Source organism: Ooceraea biroi, chromosome 4, assembly GCF_003672135.1.
Source record: "Ooceraea biroi isolate clonal line C1 chromosome 4, Obir_v5.4, whole genome shotgun sequence".
Taxonomy (NCBI): Eukaryota; Metazoa; Arthropoda; class Insecta; order Hymenoptera; family Formicidae; genus Ooceraea; species Ooceraea biroi.
Window position 1 is genome coordinate 8,186,640 of NC_039509.1, and position 24,248 is coordinate 8,210,887.

The window sequence follows — 24,248 nt, forward strand, 5'->3', positions numbered from 1 at the left end:
AAAAACAAAATATTTTTCCAAAAAGTAATGAGATCCCTCTAAAAAAACCTTACAAAGGTAAAAAAATACGCCAAGTACATAAAAAAGCAAAACTAATATGATGAAATCCATAGTTAACTAGCCAAGTAACTAGAAGCAATTCAGTGTAAGGATTTGTAATTTGAAATAATACTTGGCGTGCCCGGGTCGCATTAAAACGTACGTCTTACCTATAATTTGTGTAAACTCTATGTGTAAATTATTTGTATTGAGTGAGTAATGAAAAGGGATATTTATAATCACTCCGCTAATGTGCAAAACTGTAAATGTATTTGTTTTAATATTACCAAATACAAAGATTTACAAGTCATTAGTGAAAATACTCAAGGCAGTACAAATTTAAAAGAATGCATGTCCATTGCGACCCGGGCACGCCAAGTATTATTTCAAATTACAAATCCTCACACTGAATTGCTTCTAGTTACTTGGCTAGTTAACTATGGATTTCATCATATTAGTTTTGTTTTTTTATGTACTTGGCATATTTTTTTACCTTTGTAAGGTTTTTTTTAGTGGGATTGCTTATTGCACAATTCTGCGTATTGATATAATCAATCTATAAGAATAATATAAAGATACAAGTGTGTCTGTATTTCGCAATACATTCTCGCATAATTTAATGAAAATATTGAAATAATAATAATGACATTTTACACAGTCCAATATGTCGCATTGCTAATAAAATGCGAAAAGAATCCGAGCAGGAGCCGACAGGAAAATATTGAGAGAAATTTCGTCCAGAAATTTCGCCTTAACTTCATCAGGATTGGAGCGAAGTAAGAAGTCTTGGCAGGATCAATAACAAACGTGAGGGGAACTCTTCAGAACCGAGCCTTCAAAACGAGCTCCCTTGCGGCCTTCATCACCATGTACAGATCTCCACTATAGCCAGGTGTGTGTCTGCGCCAGTATGCGTCGCATACATGTCACTGTTTTGTATATACGTACATGAATATTTATGCGGGCTCGTTCTGTCTATTATTCGTCGCACTCATTCGCAGGTAGGGCCAACGGTTGAATAGGAAAAATGTACGCGCGTGTATGCGTGCATATTGTTACAGCCTCGGCACACCGTTAAAAATTGTGCGTCCATATGTTAAAATTTTCTTGTGTTGCCATGTTTTGATTACTACTTCAATGTAAAATTAACATACAACTGATATGTTATTAATTTTATAACAATTTTATATGTTACATTAATGTTAACTTCATAACTTAACATTTTTGTATGTCTCTTAGAAATGGAATATTATTTGAAATGTTTTTAACACAATAATTTTAAACAATCAACATGTCACAAAGTCAGTTTAACATTCTAAAAGAAGTTAAAGTAAATCTTCAAATAATCATGAACTTTGACATATAAAATAATCAAATTTACTAAAATTAAATGTTTCTATCAAAAATAATTTAAGTTGAAATAATTACTATCATGTGTTAATATAACATAAAAAGTAAATGTTCATATTGTATGAACGAAAATGTTCTATCAACTTTTCTGATGAGTTATTGTAACTTCTCTTCCATGTAGTTTTCAATTACTTTGTATGTTATTTTTACATCACACTTAAAGTTACAATAACAAAAATAAATGTAAAGTATTGTGTTAATTACTTAACATTTCTAGTTTGTCAAGAAGTAACATATGACGAATGAGTTACATTAACTTAAAATTTAGAGTGGACTTTCTGGGACATGCAAAAAATGTTAAAATTAACATTTTATTTTTTACTGTGCAGTGATTGTTGACGGCACAAGCGTCTTACCTACGACTCCAGATGCACCTCTTGTGAAACTGAAGTGGGAAAGAATGCAGTTATAACTTCTGCGAAAAATTGAGGTCTACATATTTGATTTTTTGCATTTATATTAAGCATGAAAATATAATTTTATTTTGTATTGATATTTTATGCTTAATAATCATCATCGTGTAAAATAATTATTAAAAATTATAATATATTCGAGAGATTTCATCAACGAGATCATCAACGTACCGTTTCATTTGGAACATTATTTTCGATTAAAAAATGTAGAAATATGTGTTCTTAATAATTTCATGAAGAAGAAGGATGTTTCACATCCGGAGCGCATTTTAAAATTTGCAGCGTGGGGCAGAACAGTGGCAACTCTTGAAAGTGGTTTAACTCTTTTCAGCCCTCGGGAGCGCAGTTCAACGTGAGCCGCTGTCTTAGATGGATCGTACAACCGTCCGCTGCGCTTTTCCAATGTCGCTGTTCATTGCGATCTCTCGTGATCTTAATTAGTGAACGGTGTATGTCATTCTGTACACGCTAGTCCGCATTGCTGTCTGATTACACCGGACTCATCATTAATTAATTAACATTAAGTAACGCGGGAATGGAATGTGACATGAAAAGTGAATAAATTGTGCTAGATGCGCGCGGTGAAGACAACTTGCAGTTTCTCCATCTAATTTAGATATCATTGGAAATCATCGATTGATTGTATGTGTGAAAATTCCTCAAAGTGCTCGAGGAGTGATGTCGAGTAGCACGGTTGACATACCTGGATTTTTTATTCCTGGACACCCCACGGTGAGATGCTGGTGAGAGTTTTATTTTTTTTAACGGCGATTTGTAGACTGAGTGTCTGTTGCAGTTAGCCTTGCAAAAGAGCGTGCGAGTCAAAAAGAAAATGAAGCTGCTTGTGATACGTCTTTTGATATTAGACGTGATAAGAATTATGATAACGTGGCTTTTGATTAAACGTTTTTTCCGATGTATAAACAAAATGTAGGAGATAGTAGTGAACTAACTCACGATTTTTATAAATCTATGCTTTATTTTGTTTTTGTTTTGTAGACTAATAACGTTTTATATACGTAATTCAATCACACTTATTTTCTAGTACAGTACATGTTTTCTCAAAATAAACGATTATTATGAAGATTTATGTGTGGATGTATGTATTTCGAGGCCGTGACACCAAGTTAATCAAATTGTATTATTCAAAATTTTACGATTTTTTATTTTGCACTTTATTATAGTTAGGATATAATGAACTAAAAGTGCATATTTAAAACAGTTCTTATTTTAAAAGTCTAACAAATCCCATTGGCGCGCAGTTTCTTAAAGTTAGAAAGTTTTATAACATCTCACACAATTATCTGAACATCGAGATTATTGCCAGAATTGATCGACTAATCACTTAAATAATATGAGCAATTTTAATGAATTACTGGCGAATTAATCATTTCTATAATAATAATAATAATAATGAACTAAACTTGATAGAACATCGGATTTCCACATGTATAACGTAATAAAGGCGACTCGTTATACGATAGGATCAACAGGCCGGAAGATATCGGGATTCCACCTTCTCGTCTCGGAGGGCAAGACAAACGTTTACGTTTCACGCTGGCCGCCCTTAATTGGCTCTACTTAATGACCGGCCGTCATCATCAGGCTCCGTGACTCACGACGCTTGCTCGAGCAGAATTCTAGCGTTACCCTCGTTTTACGCTTTACTGCGCGTTTATTTGAGATCCTTAGGAGATACACCCCAGATAACAAGGTGACGTCTTAATGACGTCCTAATAACGTCACGTTCTTACTTGGGAAGCTATTCGACGTCTGATACTCTGCAGCGGCTTCCGCGATGAATTTAGTTGATAATAATGTAAAATCGAAAGAAACTAATGCAGCTGTTAACTGATTACATCAATACAATTTTTAGCGTGATCACAACAAATAACATTGCAAACTCTATTGAACGTATCAGATCGAAAAGACAACAAAGACACAAGAAGACAAGTTTGGCTGGATTTTCTCGATGTGAATCTCATGAACTTCTATAAACGACTGCAGAAGAATCAAATATTACTTGCGAAATGTTCTGATTTGCATTCCGTGCAATTTTATAATCATAACAACCGTAATTATATCACACGGTGCTTATTATTTATAACACTTATATTCACTGACTTCTTTACATCGTATTCTTTACATCTTTCATTATTTATTCTAATCGTTATATTGATTGACAATATAAATCGCTTTACGGTGATGAAATCATTGGTCCGTAAGATTAGATTCGGAAGAGTCGTTTTTTAATCGCCTTAAGGATAGTTCATGGGAACTGCTTACTCCGTTTTTGCTCTTACTAGATATTCAATTGAAAAATAAGTTTTTCATGGGAACTGTTTACTCCGTTTTCGTTCTTATTAGATATTCAAGTAAAAAATAAGTTTTTCATGATCAATATCGGGAAAACGAACTTCTAGGTCGAGATGAAAGGGAGGCAACGTGCGCTGAATTAAAAAATAAGCTTTCCAAGATCAATATCGGGAAAACGAACTGATTCCAAGCCGAGATGAAAGACAGGGAAGGTGCGCCGAATTAAAAAATAAATATTTTCATAATCAAAGTCGGAGAAACGAACTTCCAGGCCGAGATAAAAGGGAGGGAAGGTGTGCCGAAGTAAAAAAGTTCTTTAAGATCAATAACGGGAAAGCAAACTGATTCCAAGCCGAGATGAAAGGGAGGGAAGGTGCGCCGAAATAAGTCCGACGACTGGAGGAGGATGAATCATCCCCGTAGGCGAATCGAGGCGATCAATATCAAAGATACAGCTGCCTGATAAGGTTGGTATTTGTCCGCGTGCAAGCTTGAATATTAACATGAGTATCGATCCCATATACTAAGAACAGGTGTAATAATCAATTATGCGACTGAAGAAACGAGCTTGACGATTGCTCGATGGAATCGAGCGAGCTGTTCGCGCAATGTGATGCATCGTTGTGTGTAGTGCTCGACATAAAAAATCTCAATCTTTTTAAGACTAAAGAAATGAGTAGCAACAAGTTAATGAAACGACAGTGAATGATTTCCTTCAAGCAGGCAGATTTCATTTGTCAGAACAGGATTTCTGTATGACGTAACTGAAAGTTCTTCCGTACAATCTTTATCACCTGGACGGCGTCGTCGCGTCTGCTTTTGTATCTTCCGTACACTTCCGGTTGCGACAGTGATTTCATTGTGCGGGATCCCGCTTGAAATCCCGTATGCCGAAATGGGAGCATACAGAGAGTTCCAAGTCACAATTGATCTTATCTTTGCATTGTTTCATCCAAGATCGATCCATGGATATGATATAAAAAATATGGACATACATTTAATGTAGACAGTAGGCTCTCACGTATCCAATTTTATTATTGCTTAGGATACTTATACACATTTAATAATTATCATTAATCGTTGTCACAGTCACAGTCGTGAACCGTCATCCCCACGATGAGTATGTCCTCGAACATGAAGTACTTCGCAAGGATGCAGTTGCTGAGGCGAAGAAACTCGAAATATATCCTGGTAAAAATGAATTTTTTTCTCCTCGAGTAATTTATTTCAAGTACTATAACAGAGATGAGGAAATTAAGTAGAAGTATGTCGGTAGAATTTTTCTCAGTGCTCGATATATATTATTCTATTTACACGAAGATAACACTGTCTCGCATTGAAGAGTGATCTTAAAAGTTTAGCATCTAAGAAAATAATCAATCGGCAACGAGCTTCATGCTCGGACATCAAAATTAAAGTTTACGTATTGCCTTAGAAATACAGGGTGTCTTTTAATAAGACTCAACCCCTTACAACAACATTGATGGCACGTGACCTTTTCCAATTTAGTCCGGATGCTAAAAGGGTCGCATTAACTCTTTGGACTTCTTGTCCGATTTCTACGGCCAGTCTATAAAGCTTCCTTATGACACACGAAATATATTTATCTTACCGCTGAGAATAGTTGCTTTGATCCATTTAACCAGCATCGTACGATTGACGTTTCAAACTTTTTCTTTTGTCAATCGCACTCCAGTCGGTATGGACAAGAAAGGTACGCATGAGTGATTCTGTCACAGAGAAGTCACGCTGCTCCGGGACCCGAATTCTGAGCATTGCATGCTATTTTAGTACCAGATGCAGATTTCCTTCACACATGTACTATTTCAATTTTATAGCCCGCATGCTCTTTCATCGTGCAAAAAATTTTGTTTAGTAAAATTACAGAGAGATTAGATTGATTTATAATAATTGAAGAATTGAACGAACTTGTGAAGTTCGATTACAATTATGTCTTTTTCGTTCAGATGGATAATTGCGTAGTTGCGCCCCGTCACGGCTTACTCAACAAGCTTTAAAGTTACTAAAAAAATTGGCGCGCTCACGCGGGGCTTCCCGCTGCGCGCGCCGGCAATCGTCATTAGTTCAAAGCGGCCAAATCCGATCAGGGAAGGGCATGGGTAGGAGGTATCCATCTGAACGAAAAAGACATAATTGTAATCGAACTTCACAAGTTCGTTCAATTCTTCAATTATGTTAATTTTCGTTCAGATGGATAATTGCGTAGATATTTAAAGCTACGATTTGGCCAAAGAGGCTACAAAGTAAGTGTTTGTGTGAATGCTCGTGAAGATTTTTTTTTTAAACGTGTTATTGTCAAGGATCATACATGAGAGCGATATAATAAGCATAGCGGGTTATGCATTAAGAATAACGGCTTGGAAAGAGGAATCCGGAATTAGCGGTCGTTTGTAGAAACGCGCAAAGACGTCAGAGGCTTTGCTCTAACCTGCGGTACGTCGGATTTCCTCGACACTGATACCGGCGCTCGCGGCGAAAGAGGTAGACGCATGGCGAGTGGAATGCGCCGAAAATATGGAGGTGTCTATCCCGCTAACTCCAGCGTCGCCTTGACCCACCGGCCTAATGTTTGAGACGAAACTGAAGTAAATGGCTTACGAAGGTTTATGAAAAGCGCATCACAGTCGTGACTGCGAGACTCACGTGTAAGCGTGAGGTAGTGTTTCACTAACGAGAGAATACAGAGTTCTGGTTTTTCTAAAAAGGGTTTGAAAGTGAGCAAGGGCTGAGATCTCCCGATCCCGGAAGTTTTCAGACGAGCTGGGATTCTAATGATCATTGAATCCAAGAACGATATATTCGAGCATTGAATAGCTGCAAGAGTCTGCATTCTTTGTGCAGTCGTGAGAGCAAGTAGGGTGACCAACTTTTTCGAAATGAGCTCAAGAGGGAGATTCTCGTGAGGATACAAGGTGGCCAGATAGGCAATGACTGGGGATGGGTCCCACGTAAAGTTATAGCACGGCATTTGTGGTTTGAGCGCCGCGACACCTCTAAAAAAATCTCTTAACCAACGGGTGTGATCCCACCTCGTCTGCGGAAATAAGGGAGATAGCCGAGCGGTAAGTGTTCAGGGTAGAATACGACCTTGTACTCGCGAGGCACGCAGAGAGGAAGTCCAAGAACGCCGGAATCGGTGGGGACAGGAGAGAGACGTTCCTTTCCCTGCAGAACTGCCACCACAATCGAAATGGCTTGGTGTGCTGGTTGACTGTGGATTCCGTGATCGAAGCTAGCGTCGTCTCGATAGCCGTTGGCAGTGTTCCTTTCTTCAGGAACGCCTGCCGGATAACCTCGCGGTCACCAGGGAAATTCTGGTCCACGTCGGGTAAAAGTCTCTGAAAGGAGAGGACAACATTTGAGGGTCAGGTTCAAAGTGAATGGGTTGACCGATAAGGAGCCGATTAAACAGAGGAAACCATGGTTGTGCCGGCCACCGTGGGACGACCAAGATTCCCTCTGCCCTGTCTGAGATAATCTTGCGTAGCACTCGCAGAACAAGGATAAATGGAGGAAATGCGTAAAAGTAAAATTGACTCCAGTCTAAGGAGAACGCGTCCACGGCGTGTGCCATCGGGTCAGGGAGCCAAGAGACAAAGCGAGGGCATTTCGCGTTAATTGAAGCAGCGAATAGGTCGATGTCAAAAGGACCGAAGGTGGAGTCTATTATGTTAAAATATCCTTGATCAAGAGTCCATTTCGAGTCTTCCGAAATTACACGAGATTCAGCATCCGCCTCTAGATTCAGAGTCGAAGGTATATATGCCGCGTAGATAAACAATTCACGGTCTGCACACCAACGCCAAATCGCGCGAGCGAGGGCGGATAAATGGGGAAACTTAATGGAACCTATACGATTAATGTAAGAGTGCGGTGGAATTGTCTACTCGTAACAGGATGTCACATCCATGCAGGTGAGACGCGAAACATTTGAGGTCGTGGAAGACTGCCAAGAGTTCCAAATAATTGATGTGATTTTGTTTGTCGCCCGTGGACCAAAACCCATGAGTTCGGGACTCTCCACAGACAGCGCCCCAACCGGTTAGGGATGCGTCCGTGAAGATTTCAGTTGCGAACTGTCCCGATCGAATATTGTTACACTGAGAAGTGTCAGAAAAAATCGCCTTCCACCATAGCAGATCCTCTTTGATCTCAGGTGGCAGGGTCATCCGGGCTGCGAAATTGTCGTTTGACCGAGAAAGGGCTAAAAACTTCTCCCTCTCCAACCGTTTGGTATATAGCATACCATATTTGACGGCCGGGCAGACCGAAACTAGAGAGCCGATAAAACTTGCGAGAAGTTGGATTGTACATGTCCTTTGGTTAAGTATCGTGAGTGTTTTGTGTAACAACTCAACCCGTTTTTCCGACGGGATGGAGACAGAGAAACTCTGTGTGTCGAAAGTAAATTCCAAGAACCTGCATGATCTAGCTGGTGTGAGTACACTCTTACGTTTGTTAATAACAAAGCCTAGCGCTGATAGGAGGCTAAGCGTTGTGGAGACGTTTGCTATGCATTGGCCATAGGATTGTGCGATAAGAAGGAAGTCGTCCAGATAGACAACTGAGAGGAATCCTCTCTCCCTGAGCGAATGTACTACGGGTTTCAGAAGTTTGGTGAAAATGTATGGTGCCAACGCGAGGCCAAAGGGCAGAGCTGTGAATTGGAAAAGCTGATTGCGAAAGCGAAAACGTAAATATTTTCTGTTCTCAGGATGAATGAACAGGAGCAGGTATGCATCTTCCAAGTCAATGGACGCGAGAAAGTCGCCCGGAGAGATCAGACGGATCACCGTCTTCCATTCCTCCATTTTAAAGTAAGGAGCGAGAATAAACTTGTTAAGGGATTTTAGGTTCAGGATAAATCTCCAACCTCCCGAGGATTTTTCCCTCACAAAGAAGGGGGATACGAATTGGTCCTCGCAGTCGGATGCTAGCTCGATGGCCCCTGTCTTGCAGAGTTTGTCGATTTCCTGTCCGCAAAGTTCCTGTTCTTTCGAAGATAAATGAACTATGGGTTCGTTGGGTTGACAAGGTGGCTGGCGCGTGAATGGTAACCTATAACCGGCTACGGCCTGCAGGATTACCGGGTCTGTGGTAATTTCCTTCCACTTGGGAAGGAAGAAAGCCAACCTGCCCGCAATATTTACCTAATTCCCCGTTAGCGTCTCCTCGATCGGGATCTGGCGCGATATGGCGCTCGGCGATTGTTCGACGGAGCCCCTGACCTCCGTGTCGCCGAAGTTCTCGTCGTTGCAGGAGCCCTGGAGTTTCCCGTCGATGCTGTAGGGGGAGCCACGTGCAGCTGGGGCTTTATGGGCTGCTGCACTTTGCGAGACACCAACAATGGTGCCTTAACCAAGTCTTTGGCGGACTTCGCCATCGTAGTGGCCTTCTTGAGTTCCTCGCCGAACGATGTTCCGAAAAGGCATTCATCCGGAGGAATGTTTTCTGCCGTATTCTTCGCGAGAATATTGAGTGTGGGCACTATCTGCGCCCGTCGGGATATGAAGAGACGATAAAAGAGGTCTGCTAAGATTTTTGCGCCCTCGTTGATTTTCAGCACAGCTGAGCGTGCCTCGGGAACGAGCGATCGTTGGATGTCAGGCTTCAGAAGCTCAGACATTGCCTCGCCGAGAGCACACAGGGCTATTCCGGCTTGGTCCTGATCTTTGCTGTTGTACTCGTCTCGCTTGCTGAGTTGGACTTTAGCCCAGATTTGAGTTCAGGATTCAGCTTAGGGGCTCGAAGAAAGGCTAGTGTTTCCGGTGGCGAATATTTCTTGAGCAGAGGGTCGCGTTGTTCTGGAGGAAGACCCTTTTGCGCTAGAGTACGCCATTGGTCTGAAACCAGTTCGTTCCAGGGTGACACCTCCACTGTGTGCAGCGCGGAAGCGAATAGCTCCCGTGTAAGAGGGTCGTCGTCCACCGGGGCGGTTGCAGGTGAGAGGGTATCCGCCGTTATGACCTCCGTAACAGGAGGTGTCTCAAAAGATACATTACCTCTGCTCGTGGAACCTAAAAGACATGGGGGGTTATTACCTGAGAGGCTGTGTCGATTTTTCCGCCTATATTCCGCAAATATAGGTCCAGAAAGCACGTACACACCTGAATTACCAGTGATTGGCCTTTCCTGTCTCGCAGGCACTGCCAGAGAAGGTCCACTCGGGACAGAATGATACGAGCTAGAAGCGTTTCCCGGCGGAGAATCCGTGTCGGGCGTCGCTTCCCGTTGTATTCCGAGGTTCTCGTGTTTACTCGAGGAGTCGGACAAGGGAGCGGAAGGAGATGGAGATCTGGGCGCCATAACCTCTGAATGGTGAAGTACATCGAGCAGGCGGACCAGCTTGTCTTCGAGGCCCGCGAGGCAGTCCCTGGAAGATGACCTGCGTCGCTTGCGCGATTTATGGGATGATTTGCCCATTCTCACCGAAGGATGATGCTAAATTCGTCGAAAATGTTCACGAGGCTGTTCACGAAACTGTTGAGAGAAGCAGCAACAAGAACACAATGACGATCGCCGGCGCGCGCAGCGGGAAGCCCCGCGTGAGCGCGCCAATTTTTCTAGTAACTTTAAAGCTTGTTGAGTAAGCCGCGACGGAGCGCGACTACGCAATTATCCATCTGAACGAAAATTAACTTAATTCGCCAACTAACTCAGTTCTTAGAGCAACCTTTGCTTAACTATAGATATCAAAGTAACTTTTTCAATTATTTTTTGAATCATTTCTTAAAGTAAATTGTTATATAATTTCATGCATCATTTCTGCATACTTACTTCAAGGCCAGAATTAGCATTGTTAATTATCAACTATCAAGCATGATGGATCGAAATAAAAAATTAAATTTTATTTACTTTTTATCGTTAATGCTAAATTGCAAATTCAATTTTCCAGCTTTTTGCAACGATTTTTCTCATGTGCTACATCGTGCTTTTTCACGTTTCTTTTTCCTGTAGTACGAGGTAGTTATGCATGTATGAATGTCACGCAGTTATATTATATCGTATGTGAAAGAAAGAAGGTACATAGATGTCTCTGATTAACGCGTCGACGGCGAACCGATACCGGCAAACACCCCGGTTGTCACTCTCCTTCGGACGGTGAAGCAAACAGGACGAAATTGTGATCACTGAGAGTCAATCTGAATAAAGTATAGTGTGTTAGACAGTTATATCGAATCGAGTAAAAAAGTATCCTCGGATCCCGCTCAATCCTGCCCAGCTTGGCATCTTGAACACTTTACCCTTTTTTACAACCTCAGAAGTGGGATATTGAAATTGAGTTTTTGGAGTCCGAGGAGCGGAAAGTCGGAGCGGAACGTGAACGAGCAACAACGGTTCGTGCGGTCACGAGCGTATGAAGACGTGTGCGCAAACGAGCATGGAACGAGCAAGGCTCGACCAACTTTCGTTGGAAGAATTACGAGCGGAGGCCGCCCGATATGGTTTGAGAACCACGGGCGATAAGAACAACTTGGTTGATGCAATTATGACGCATCTGGAGCGTAATAGTCCGGCGGAAGAATTGCAGGGGCTACCGGTCCAGCCTGAAAACGTAGTGTCGGAGACGGCAGGTGGCTCAGGACGGCGAGAGGTACAACAACAACAGGAATCCACTCTGTTGATGGCACAGATGGTGACGACCATGAACGGTCTCCTGCGTCGGCAGGAGGAGGAACGGATGGAGCAACGAAGGTTTTTCCAGCAGCAGCAGGATCAAATGGCACGGCTGGTAAATGCGCTGGCTGCTCCAGGACGGAATGTGCCAGTCGTGGAGAACCTGGGTGTTCTAGGCGGGTCGTCTGGCTCTACATCGAGGTAAAGTCCAGTGGACGGGAGCCGTCGGTCGACGGAAGGATGGATGTCGGGTGGAGCGATTCAAGCGTTGGCGATGCAGATTCTCGAGTTTTCGGGATCAGAAGATGAGAACGTGACGGTGTGGATCCAGCGAGTGGACAAGGTGGCGGAGATACACAATACATCGGACGGGGTCTTGCTGTTGGCGGCCACGAGTCGGCTGACTAAGTCAGCTAGGCGTTGGTATGATTCGCAAAGCGGTGCGGTAATTGAGTCATGGCGTAGCGTGCGGTCGGAAATAGTCAAAATTTTTGATCGGAAAATTCCATTTTTTAAGATGATGCAAAAGATTGAGGCGCGCAAGTGGTTGTCGAGTAAAGAATCGTTTGACGAGTATGCGATCGACAAGTTGGCGCTTATGCATCGCGTTGGTATTTCGGAAGCTGATAAGATTCAATTGTTAATAAGCGGCGTCGCGCAAAACACGATCCGAGCGGTAGCGTCATCGGTTTCGGAGGAAACAGTAGATGCGTTTCTAAGTCAGATGCGGAAAATTACTCAAGGGGTAATCGAACAAGATAAAAAAGTACCACTAGCTAGTTCGGCGGCGAAGCCGAGAGACGGTCAGTCAGGTCAGTGCCGGAATTGTGGCAAAAAAGGTCACGATTTCCGCGAGTGTAAAGGACAGGTGAATTGTTTTTATTGTAAACAGATAGGCCACCGCTCGTACGATTGCCCTCAGCTTAAACAAAAGAGAGATGGAACACCGGCAGCGAGGCCACTGGCAGCGACAACGGTGGCGGAAGCGAGCGCGGCTGATGATCATCAGGAACCCGAAATGGTGGCGGCAGTCCGAGAAGAGCGAAGCCGCCTGGTCGTCAGTAAACCGTCTGTAAAAATCTGTAACATAGGCGGTAAGGAGTGCTCGTTAAATGCGTTGATAGATATGGGTAGTCCGATTTCGTTAGTGAAGATAAATGTGTATAATGAGTTTTTGAGACAGCATAGAGATTTGTTAAAGAGTCCTGAGAAAAATTTTAATTGTATAATTGGTCAGAAATTAAATATTTTAGGCGTGATCACGGTAAATATAACGTTACAATCATTAGCGGATTCGAATTTTGTTGTTGATTTACACGTCTTGAACGATAGTTCCTTTCAAGGAGACATAATTCTAGGCTGCGAGTTTTTGCGTAAGCAACAGCTTTCATTCCTATACGAGCCATTGAATCAAGGTGAGGATAATGTAAACTTGTTTTCGGTCCTACCTCTGAACGCGGATGAAGATACCTCGAATAATAAGTCGCTCGAACAAATATTAGAAGACGCCACAACAGATTATCCGGACGAATATAAGAGACGGTTAAGAGATTTAATTTTGGAAATAGAAAGCAGAGATATCGTACCCGCTAATGATAATTATGCGGTTCAAGTGCATTTGAAGGATACGTCAATTTATGCGTATGCACCTAGACGATTCGCGCACGTTGAACGCTTGCAGTTGAGAGTGATAACGGATGACTTATTAAAGCGAAAGATTATTAGGCCTAGTATATCACCGTATTGCGCGAGAGTAGTGCCGGTTAAGAAACGCAATGGACAAATGCGTATGTGTATAGATCTTCGACCCTTAAATAGTCGAGTTGTGAAACAAAAATATCCGTTCCCGGTGATTGAGGAGTGCATATCACGGTTAAGTACAAAAGTAGTTTTTACAATATTAGATTTGCGAGATAGCTTCTATCAAATTACCGTGCATGAGGATTCAGCTAAATATTTTGCGTTCGCAACACCGGACGGACAATTTGAGTTCATAAAATTACCTTTTGGATACTGCGAGTCGCCCGCAGAGTTTCAGAAGCGGATTATTAAGATTCTGGAAGCTTTGATACGGGCGGATAAGGTGATTCCCTATGTCGATGATCTAATGATAGCGACGAAGTCTGTAGAACAAAATTTAGAAGTTTTGTATGAAGTATTAACGGAGTTAAAGAAATATGGTTTCGAGCTTAATTATCGAAAATGTGAATTTTTAAAGAAGAAAATAGTATTTCTGGGATACCTAGTTTCAGTAGAAGGGATTACTTTAAGTTCGAGACATACGGAAGCAATTAGTAGTTATAAACAACCGCGGAATAAGAAAGAACTACAACGATTTTTAGGACTTACAAACTATTTCCGCAAATTCATAAAAGAGTATGCAATGAAGATTCGGCCGTTACAAAATTTGATGAAAGGTACAGTGGAATATAAGTTTGATGATTCTTGTATTAAAGCTTTTGAAAATATCAAGGGGAAGCTCGTCTCATCTCCAGTATTGAGCTTGTATAATCCGGCTGCAGAGACTCAATTACATACAGATGCATGAAGTGCGGGGATTGGCGCGATTTTATTACAAAAACGTAACGATGGATTATAGGCGTCTGTCGCGTATTACAGTCAGGTAACAAATTCTGCTGAAAATAAGTACCACAGTTACGAGCTAGAAATGTTGGCAATTGTTCGCGCGGTAGAAAGATTTCACATATATCTCTACGGGTTAAAGTTTACTATCGTGACGGATTGTAGTGCGGTTGTGTATGCGGTTAAAAAGGCTAACTTGAATCCACGGATTGCGAGGTGGACGTTAGCACTACAACAATACGATTTTGATGTTACTCACCGATCCGGTACACGAATGGCTCACGTGGATGCCCTTAGCAGAAACGTGGCCTATGTTAACGAACTGCCACTGGAGCGAAGGTTAGAACTCCATCAGTTAGCGGATCCTAAGATCCTAGAAATCAGTAGAGAATTAGAGATAAAAGACAGTGATAAATTTTCATTAATTAACGGATTAGTATATAGGAAAGATTGTGATCAATGTAAATTCGTGGTACCTGATTCAATGGTAATAAATATTTTGAGGGCGCACCATGATGACGTCGCTCACCTAGGTTTTGAGACAACATATCAGAGCATTAGTCAGCATTATTGGTTTCCTACCATACGGAAACGGGTACACGAATACATAGAAAATTGTCTCACATGCTTGATGGCAAATAACTCACCGCACAGTAGGGAAAGCGAAACGCAATTATTTCCGTTGCCGAAAGCGCCTCTAGAAATCATACACATCGATCATTTCGGCCCGTTGTAGGAGTCGTGCGACAATTATAAATATATATTGGTAGTAGTGGACGCTTTTTCAAGGTTCACATGGTTGTTTCCAACAAAATCAACGGGAACGAAAGAAGTAATGAATTACCTGGATAAATTGTTCGACACTTTCGGCAGGCCGTGTGAAATTGTATCGGATAGAGGCACGGCGTTCACAGCGAGAGATTTTAATGATTTCGTTAGAGAGCGGAATATAAAACATCGGTTGATAGCCGTCGCGTCGCCATGGGCGAATGGAATGGCTGAGCGGATTAATCGGTTCTTAAAGTCGGCGTTGACTAAATTGATCAGTGCGCCAGCGGAATGGAAGAACATGCTAGGGAAAATGCAATATATATTAAACAATACTTACCATTCAGTAGTTAAGGCCAGTCCAGCTAAGGTAGTATTCGGCGTTGACCAGAAGAACCACGGTGACTCGTCATTTGCCCGGTTTACGAAGGCTCTTACCGATATCGACGTAGATTTAGAAACCGAACGAGTGAGAAGCCGGGATACTGTGTTGCGTGCGACCGATCTAGTCAGGAATTATAATAAATCTTATAAAGATGCGGCGAGTAAGAAACCGTAGCGATATAGTGTCGGTGATTATGTGTTAGTGCGCGCCATGCAGAGTAAAGTGGGTGTGAGTGGCAAGTTGAAACCGAAGTATAAAGGCTCTTACCGTATTGCGAAGAGCCTCGGTAGCAATCGGCACGTGGTGCGTGACATTGCGGGTTTCAACCACACGCCAAGACCGTTTAATACTGTATTGTCATCCGATAAATTGAAACCGTGGATCAACCTGGGTAAACCCGCGGATGAATAGAAAAGTATACGTTGCTACGTACCTGAGTTGATTGGCGTGGAGCACAACAGCGAATAATAACACTCACTCACTTCATGGTATTAAATTGTAGTTGTTGTATCGTGCATCGTCGCACCAATGTATCGTAATTCGCGCGAGAAATACACCTATGTATAGTTATAAAGTAAAATATAGATAACTTCGAGACGAAATTGTAGTCAGGATGGTCGAACTGAAAGAAAGAAGGTACATGGATGTCTCTGATTAACGCGTCGACGGCAAACCGATACCGGCAAACACCCCGGTCGTCACTCTCCTTCGGACGGTGAAGCAAACAGGACGAAATTGTGATCACTAAGAGTCAATCTGAATAAAGTATAGTGTGTTAGACAGTTATATCGAATCGAGTAAAAAAGTATCCTCGGATCCCGCTCAATCCTGCCCAGCTTGGCATCCTGAACACTTTACCCTTTTTTACATATGACACCTGACGACGTCGCTTGAATCAACGATTAGGCAAAACGAACACGTCCACGCGGTTCTTCTTACGATATGGATTCGAACCGAGGAAGACTGAGAAAGTGAACGGTTAACGTCTGATATCATTTGCGGCAAATGGAAACTGTCGATCCGCATTTTTATAATTTAATCGATTAGTCGCATCTCGGTCAATGTCATCCCAGTGATGCCAGAAATGGGATGCGATAGTATACGGTGGCATTGGGTGGGGGATGGAGTGGGGATGGTTTCGCCACGCACCGACATTACACATAGATAGTGTACGACGTGAAACTATCCCCACTCCATCCCCCACCCTGTCATCCTTCGATTCGATCAATTTTATTAACGAAGACTCCATCAAGCGTCACATCAGCGGATATGGTACACCTGTTGCTCATCGCGATTTTAGATTCAGCACAGACTTCGATCTCCGAAGGCGAGACTTGTGCGATTGCACATCTTGTATACGACGCGTTTCGCGATCGGTGCTGATACTATCTATGGTGCTATCGTTGCTATCATCGCACGCAGATAACCCGCTTGCATCCGCGAGCGTCCGCGACACGATTTCAGGGAGGATTATGTAAGAAAGCCTCGAGATGGTTAATTAACCCATTAACGCCCAACAAGCTCGAATTCTTTGCTCATTTTCCAGCCTCAGTGTCGGAAAGAATCACGAAGCACATTTTTACCAAAACAATGATTCTTACTATTTTTGGGTGTGCTCTTTCGAATTCCGAGATCAAAATTGAGCCTCCGTGCCTCAGAAAACAAATATGGCGTATTAAAAATAAAACAACACCAAAAAATTGAAGACTTTTTTTCTAAATGTTTTTTCTTGTACAGAAAAAGGGTTGCAATCCACTTCTAAATTCAACTATCGGTGCATAAAATAGTTGAACTTTAATGACGATTTTTTTTGTTTTTCGAAAAATCGCGATTGTTCTAAAATGACGTTTATATGAGGAAATTTTCGAAAAATACTGATTTATTGTAAATAATCTAATAAAGTTCGAAATATCGAGGTTTCTGACACTTGAAACGTTACCAATTGTTGAGCTCATTACCGTAGATCATGTTTCAACGTAATTTGGAACTTCAAAGATGGCGGATCCAAGATGTCCGCCAAAATATTTCAAAAATAATCAGTTTTTTTGTTATTACTCCCTTCTGGAACTTCAATCCGGTAGAATTCATACTATTGTAGGTGTTTTTGACATTGCTGATTACGAATATCAAGTTAGATTTGCAAAATCAGTTTGTTTAAACAAAATTGTTTAAACAATTTACTGCAAAATTGTATTTTTTCTAAACTTTTATGCCAAAATCTTATTCTACGGAAAAAAATACGTCAGAAATATGCTCTAGTTCTTCCAATATATTTTCGATGAAGCTGTAAATTGACGAGAAATAGCGGAGAAAAAAGTGTTCATGCACAGGTGAAAAATTTGTGTTAAATTTAACAGATATCACATGTCCCAAACGGTCCACATAAATTTTTGTGTTAATTTAACATAATATGGATATGTTAAATGGTGACACTAATATTATGTTAATATTTTAACCCAAAATGAATGCAAACTGCGAAGTAATTTGAAATAAATTTTATGTAAAATCAACATATTTTTCATGATAAAATTAACTCGAAAAAAAAGTTATTTTTACATACATCTTTACTCTCAACATAGTTTTCTGTAAATTTTAACAGATAAAACTTGTCACTAATAATACGGAACATATCTATTGTGTAAAATTAAAAATAGGTGCACAATGTGTAAGTTTTACACTTTTTTTTAGTTGTATAAAAATTTACACTTGAATTGAATTAACACAACAGCAACATGTTAAATTAACACATGAATGTGTTAAATATTTAACACAAAAATGATAACCGGCATATTTTTTAACAAGAAAACAAATTTTCCAACTGTGTACTTCCATGTGATATGCCAAAAAATACGTAATGAGAGCAGGTTTTACAAGTAATTTCAAAAATGTAACACGTTTCCGACGTATTTTTTTCCGTAGAATAAGATTTTGGCATAAAAGTTTAGAAAAAATACAATTTTGCAGTAAATTGTTTAAACAATTTTGTTTAAACAAACTGATTTTGCAAATCTAACTTGATATTCGTAATCAGCAATGTCAAAAACACCTACAATAGTATGAATTCTACCGGATTGAAGTTCCAGAAGGGAGTAATAACAAAAAAACTGATTATTTTTGAAATATTTTGGCGGACATCTTGGATCCGCCATCTTTGAAGTTCCAAATTACGTTGAAACATGATCTACGGTAATGAGCTCAACAATTGGTAACGTTTCAAGTGTCAGAAACCTCGATATTTCGAACTTTATTAGATTATTTACAATAAATCAGTATTTTTCGAAAATTTCCTCATATAAACGTCATTTTAGAACAATCGCGATTTTTCGAAAAACAAAAAAAATCGTCATTAAAGTTCAACTATTTTATGCACCGATAGTTGAATTTAGAAGTGGATTGCAACCCTTTTTCTGTACAAGAAAAAACATTTAGAAAAAAAGTCTTCAATTTTTTGGTGTTGTTTTATTTTTAATACGCCATATTTGTTTTCTGAGGCACGGAGGCTCAATTTTGATCTCGGAATTCGAAAGAGCACACCCAAAAATAGTAAGAATCATTGTTTTGGTAAAAATGTGCTTCGTGATTCTTTCCGACACTGAGGCTGGAAAATGAGCAAAGAATTCGAGCTTGTTGGGCGTTAATGGGTTAACGTGAATCAGAGACGCGGATTCGACGCAATTGTCATGTATTTCAATCGCGGTTGATAGCGTAGAGAGTAAAGTAATAAGTATGATCCTTAATTAATAAGCGGTTGAAGTTCTTGTATATCCGAGAAACGGTGCTCCATTCGTGTCCCTTACGTTGCTCATCCTGCAACATACATAAGAGTACTGTACCGAAATAACTTTTTTTCCAGCTTGATCTCTTTAGCTGCACGCGTAATCTGTTACTTTTTTATTTGTAATTAATTGTCTGTTCCGGTCGCAGGATGCAAGCCTTGCATCAGTTCCGAGATGACTTATTGCAAGAATGGAAGCGTCATCAATGATCGCTGCTACTGCGACAGCGGGTATAACAGTGATTCAACAAATATCTTTTATGTAAGCTGCGATATGCGCTCTCTCTCTCTCGCTCTAATTTTTTCTTTTTTGATATCTTGTATATATTCTTTACAAACAATTCTACGTTTTAGATGAGTCAAGCAAGGTGCGTGCAAGTTGCTGCAGCTTATTGTATGAAGTGTTGCTGAAGCGGTGCGCTGTTATTTAGCAATAATGAGTCGATCGAAATCGGCTCAGCCTTCGTCGGCGACGGAAGTTGCATTTTCCGCTCTCGTCCTTCGTTTGTTCACAGAGCGACAAGTCGTACGTCGGCGAATTCGTGCGTGAACGATCGGCCGTGACGAGCGTGCGAGTGTTGTGCAACACGCTGCTTCACGGGGATTTAGAGCAGCGGCAATGATAGCGCGCGCGAGCGATTTGCTGCAATTCCGTGATTTGCACAATGGTATCGCGAATTGTGCACGGTTCCACGTAACCGCAATTATTTTTAGTTGATGTGTTACGTGCCGTTACAGACACGAACCGCGTAAAAAGGTTTGAACCCTCGGGAGACCGTGGAAACGATGAAGTTCTATTGTCCATGTTACAAATATCTCTTCGATTGTTTCAGAGATTTTACCTTTGCTTAGAAGACTGAAAGAAAGTCGAGAATTATGTATAAATCATTAAAATCTAACTGTAAAATGTTTCTAGTTTTGCTTCATTTTGGATAGATAAATTTCGGCACACGATGGAAGTCATTTAATGAAGTTATTTTCATGCGTGAGAAGAGACTGGCTTCCTCCAGCGGAACGGAAGGGCAGTCACCTGTTCAGTAAATCATCGCCCGTCGTAATAAATTATCTTAACGCTCCACGCGTTAATGTGCGAGCAGGAGCCACCGAGTGATTCACTTGTGTGATTCGTCGAGCAGATTATTTGAGCATTCCATGAGCTTCTCGAACTCCTTGCAGAACTATTATTCATCAATCTACTAGATACTTTCTGTTAAGGTTCAAAGGTGATTTCTATCGTAGACGTAAATATAAACTGAACCGGATCAACTTCAAAATAAATATGTCTTTTCATCACATGTATCAATCCGATATTTTCTGTTAAGGTTCAAAGGTGATTTCTATCGTAGATATAAATGTTATCGAATCGAATCATCTTCAAAATAACTAAATGTGTTTTTTTCATCAACATGTATATAAATAGTAAGGATTATTCATCTTGCTGACTTTTCGAAAATTGCGCTTTATGTTCTTCTATGTATAATTGATCATATCATTGAAATATAAGAAAAATAGGTATTTGACTCTAGAATAGAGGATACTGGTAGCGAATGCCGACCATTTGTATTATCGCTCACTCCTTATTCAAGGCATCGAGTCCGTCGTCATTGCTGGCGCACGAAGATGCATTGCTGCACGCGGCCACGCATGTGGAATACCGAAATCTCGAATCACCTTTCGATCACGTCTTCGTGAGTCACCGGTTCGTTCATTCTAATCGTTAATAGCGATTGAGAACCAGTCATATCCTCCTCCTCGAGACTGATTTCCATCATTGTCCGCTTTTTGTGCATCTCTCAAAAACTCCAAATCGCCAAACGTTCAAGCTGCTCGTTCTAGTTGCATCGCTGTCTCCGGAACTGATAGTGCATCCGGAAACCGTCGCTATCTCGCTACGTTAGACAGATTAATCGTCAACCCACGTACGAAACTGGTTAATTACTGCTACGTCGGACGATATGTAGCATTCTAAAAATTAGCGAAGTTTGTTTTGGTAAAATTTGCTGCAATTGTACTACTCAAACGTAATTAATCAATTAATTACTTCAATATTGAATTAAAAGATTGAGAGAGAAACAACAGCGATTTATATTAAGAATAATTCTGAAAATTTGTAAAAAATAGTAATTTCAATTTGTATGAAAAGGCTGACGCGAAATCGTCTACGTTCTTAATTAATATGTACATATACAGGGTGGTTCACTTAAATCGATCATCTTAGATATTTCACTTGTTTTTGATGATACGAAAAAATGTCTAAGGAAAAAGTTGCACCGTTCGAAGGGGCTATCATGATGACAGAACAACAATTTTTTCAAGGCTATTTTTTTCGGAGATTCAAAGGTCAAGATAATTTTTTTAAATGGAACTACATATTTTTATTTGCGCAATTTTATAGCCAACATCGAGAGGAGTTCAGCGACCTATGACAACATGACCTTTAAATGATCTTGAACGCGGGAAACAGAAAAATCAAACTTTATGCTCTTCAACACAAAAATTTATTTAAGGAGGTGTTCGAAATGATGTCCTCCGACTTCAATACATTTTGTAATACGATGCACAAATGATACTCTTACCCTTTCTATCATTTCTGAATTTATACTAGTACATGCATTCAAAATGCGCTCTCTTTATGTTCTCTTGTGTAGTTGGTACATCATTGTAAACAGTGTTCTTTAACATTCCCCACAAAAAAGTCTAAAGGATTCAAATCAGGAGAACGTGCTGGCCAACTGATATGTCCTCCTCTTCCTATCCAGCGTTCCGGAAACATTTCGTGTAAAACTGTACGTGCAACACGTCGTTATGAGCCGGACAACCATCATGCTGATACCACATTTGTAAACGAGTTTCTAACGGCACCTCTTCCAATAAGTTTGATAATTGTTGGGACAAAAAATCAGCATATTTTTGCCTATTTAATGTACCATCAATAAAGAAAGGGCCAATGATTCGATTGTGTAAAACACCACACCATACATTAAGACCATGGACGTTAACGTTCTACTTGTCGAAGCCACCTTGGATTTTCAACGGACCAATAGTGCATATTTCTTCTATTTACTTGTCCATGGTTAGTGAAAGTTGATTCATCGGTAAACAATATTCTATTGAAGAAGAATTCATTGACCTCCAACTGTTGTAGCGCCCATTGACAAAATTCTATTCGATTAATAAAATCATTTCCATGAAGTTCTTGATGCAATGCAATGTGATATGGATGAAATGAGTGGCGTTTAAAAATGCGTAAAACACTTGTCTTGGAAATACCAGTATTTCTTTGTATTTGTCGAGAACTGGTATGTGGATTATTTGCCACTGCAGCCAAAACAGTAACTTCTGCTGGTTCATTAGTTTGCAAACGAGGTCGCATTTTTTTACGTGAACAAACACTTCCAGTTTCACGAAATGTTTTAATAAGACGGTCAAAAGCAGCGCGAGATAGTAAACGCTTTTCAGGGTATCTTTAGCCGTACATTCTCTGCGCCTCTGTAGAGCTTCTTCCGCTTTCACCGTAAATAAGAAACATTTCTATTCTTTCCTCTTTCGTATAATCAGTCATATTTAAACTCTGAGATCGAGAAGCTCAGGAAATGAACTGAACTGCGAAAGCATTTCACAATCATAAATATTTACATACACATACACACACGCACACAATCCATGTATGGAATTATTTCAATCTTACATTCCATTGAATTCCAGAACATGAGAGTGTTTACCGATGAATCAATGTTCACTAACCATGGACAAGTAAATAGAAGAAATATGAACTATTGGACCGTCGAAAATCTAAGGTGGCTTCGATGAGTAGAACGTCCATGGAGCCTTAGAAAATGTATTGAAGTCGGAGGACATCATTTCGAACACCTCCTTAAATAAATTTTTGTGTTGAAGAGTATAAAGTTTGATTTTTCTGTTTCCCGCGTTTAAGATCATTTAAAGGTCATGTTGTCATAGGTCGCTGAACTCCTCTCGATGGTGGCTATAAAATTGCGCAAATAAAAATATGTAGTTCCATTTAAAAAAATTATCTTGACCTTTGAATCTCCGAAAAAAATAGCCTTGAAAAAATTGTTGTTCTGTCATCATGATAGCCCCTTCGAACGGTGCAACTTTTTCCTTAGACATTTTTTCGTATCATCAAAAACAAGTGAAATATCTAAGATGATCGATTTAAGTGGACCACCCTGTATAGTAGAAAATGCATATACATATCTTAGAATCTTTATGATTCGAATTTCCTTAATAATGATGAATTGCTCGTTTGATGTCCTATTCACGGATTCATTTGTCTATTGTTTCAGATATCTTTCTCTTCGTCGAGCACACTTGTCGTGTGGGACCGGAGGAATGCAAAGTGCAGGCTGGAAACTGCGCGGAATATACGAGACTGAGGGAATGCTGTTGCCACTCGTACCTGGCCTCCGTCTGTAAGTACCATGCGGGAAAATCAATACTCAAATGTACAAAAAGTACACAAGTCGTAATCATTCGATCCATGTTAGGAATTACAAACCTTTTTTATCGCGCGCGGTGTCGACTTTTTAATTGAATCCGGCGATGATCGCGTTGCGACTTCGCAATATCCTATGGCCATATAATTATTTTTATCATTATTCATTATCATTATTACATACATTGTTTTAGTCATTATTTTAATATTGCAATTATTTGTAATCAATGACGATTTCTTTTTACAGAGAAGCATTTGGCAACCGGTGTGGGATCGCGTACCAGCACAAATTTTACCAAGTTCCTGACAATCTTAACAGTGTTCAAATTACATCAGTCGTTGACCTAAAACTACACTTATGATATAAAATATTTTGTATATACTACCGATTATTTTAATAAATAATTTTTCCATCGATCGAATGGTACTTATACTGGCGACTTATGGCGTATCGACGAGAGTCTA

General features: G+C 40.3%; 1 protein-coding gene across 4 annotated transcripts; it reads left to right on the forward strand.

Annotated features, from left to right (window-relative positions):
• The first annotated feature begins 707 nt into the window (after positions 1-707).
• LOC105275091 lies at positions 708-24,200 on the forward strand. 4 transcript variants are annotated; one of them, XR_002192986.2, is made up of 7 exons: positions 708-931; positions 1,779-1,879; positions 2,194-2,605; positions 3,347-4,645; positions 5,268-5,369; positions 5,875-5,892; positions 23,635-23,739. XR_002192986.2 is itself a non-coding variant. In XM_026969009.1 (3 exons), the coding sequence occupies exons 1-3, from the start codon at positions 19,519-19,521 to the stop codon at positions 24,143-24,145; spliced, it is 312 nt and encodes a 103-aa protein (XP_026824810.1). In that variant the 5' UTR covers positions 19,096-19,518; the 3' UTR covers positions 24,146-24,200. The 4 variants fall into 4 exon arrangements, 1 of the variants encoding a protein (XP_026824810.1); XR_002192988.2 differs by lacking the exons at positions 5,268-5,369; positions 5,875-5,892 and having other exon boundaries at positions 710-931; positions 23,635-23,760; XR_003406439.1 differs by lacking the exons at positions 3,347-4,645; positions 5,268-5,369; positions 5,875-5,892 and having other exon boundaries at positions 712-931; positions 23,635-23,760.
• The last annotated feature ends 48 nt before the right edge of the window (positions 24,201-24,248 follow it).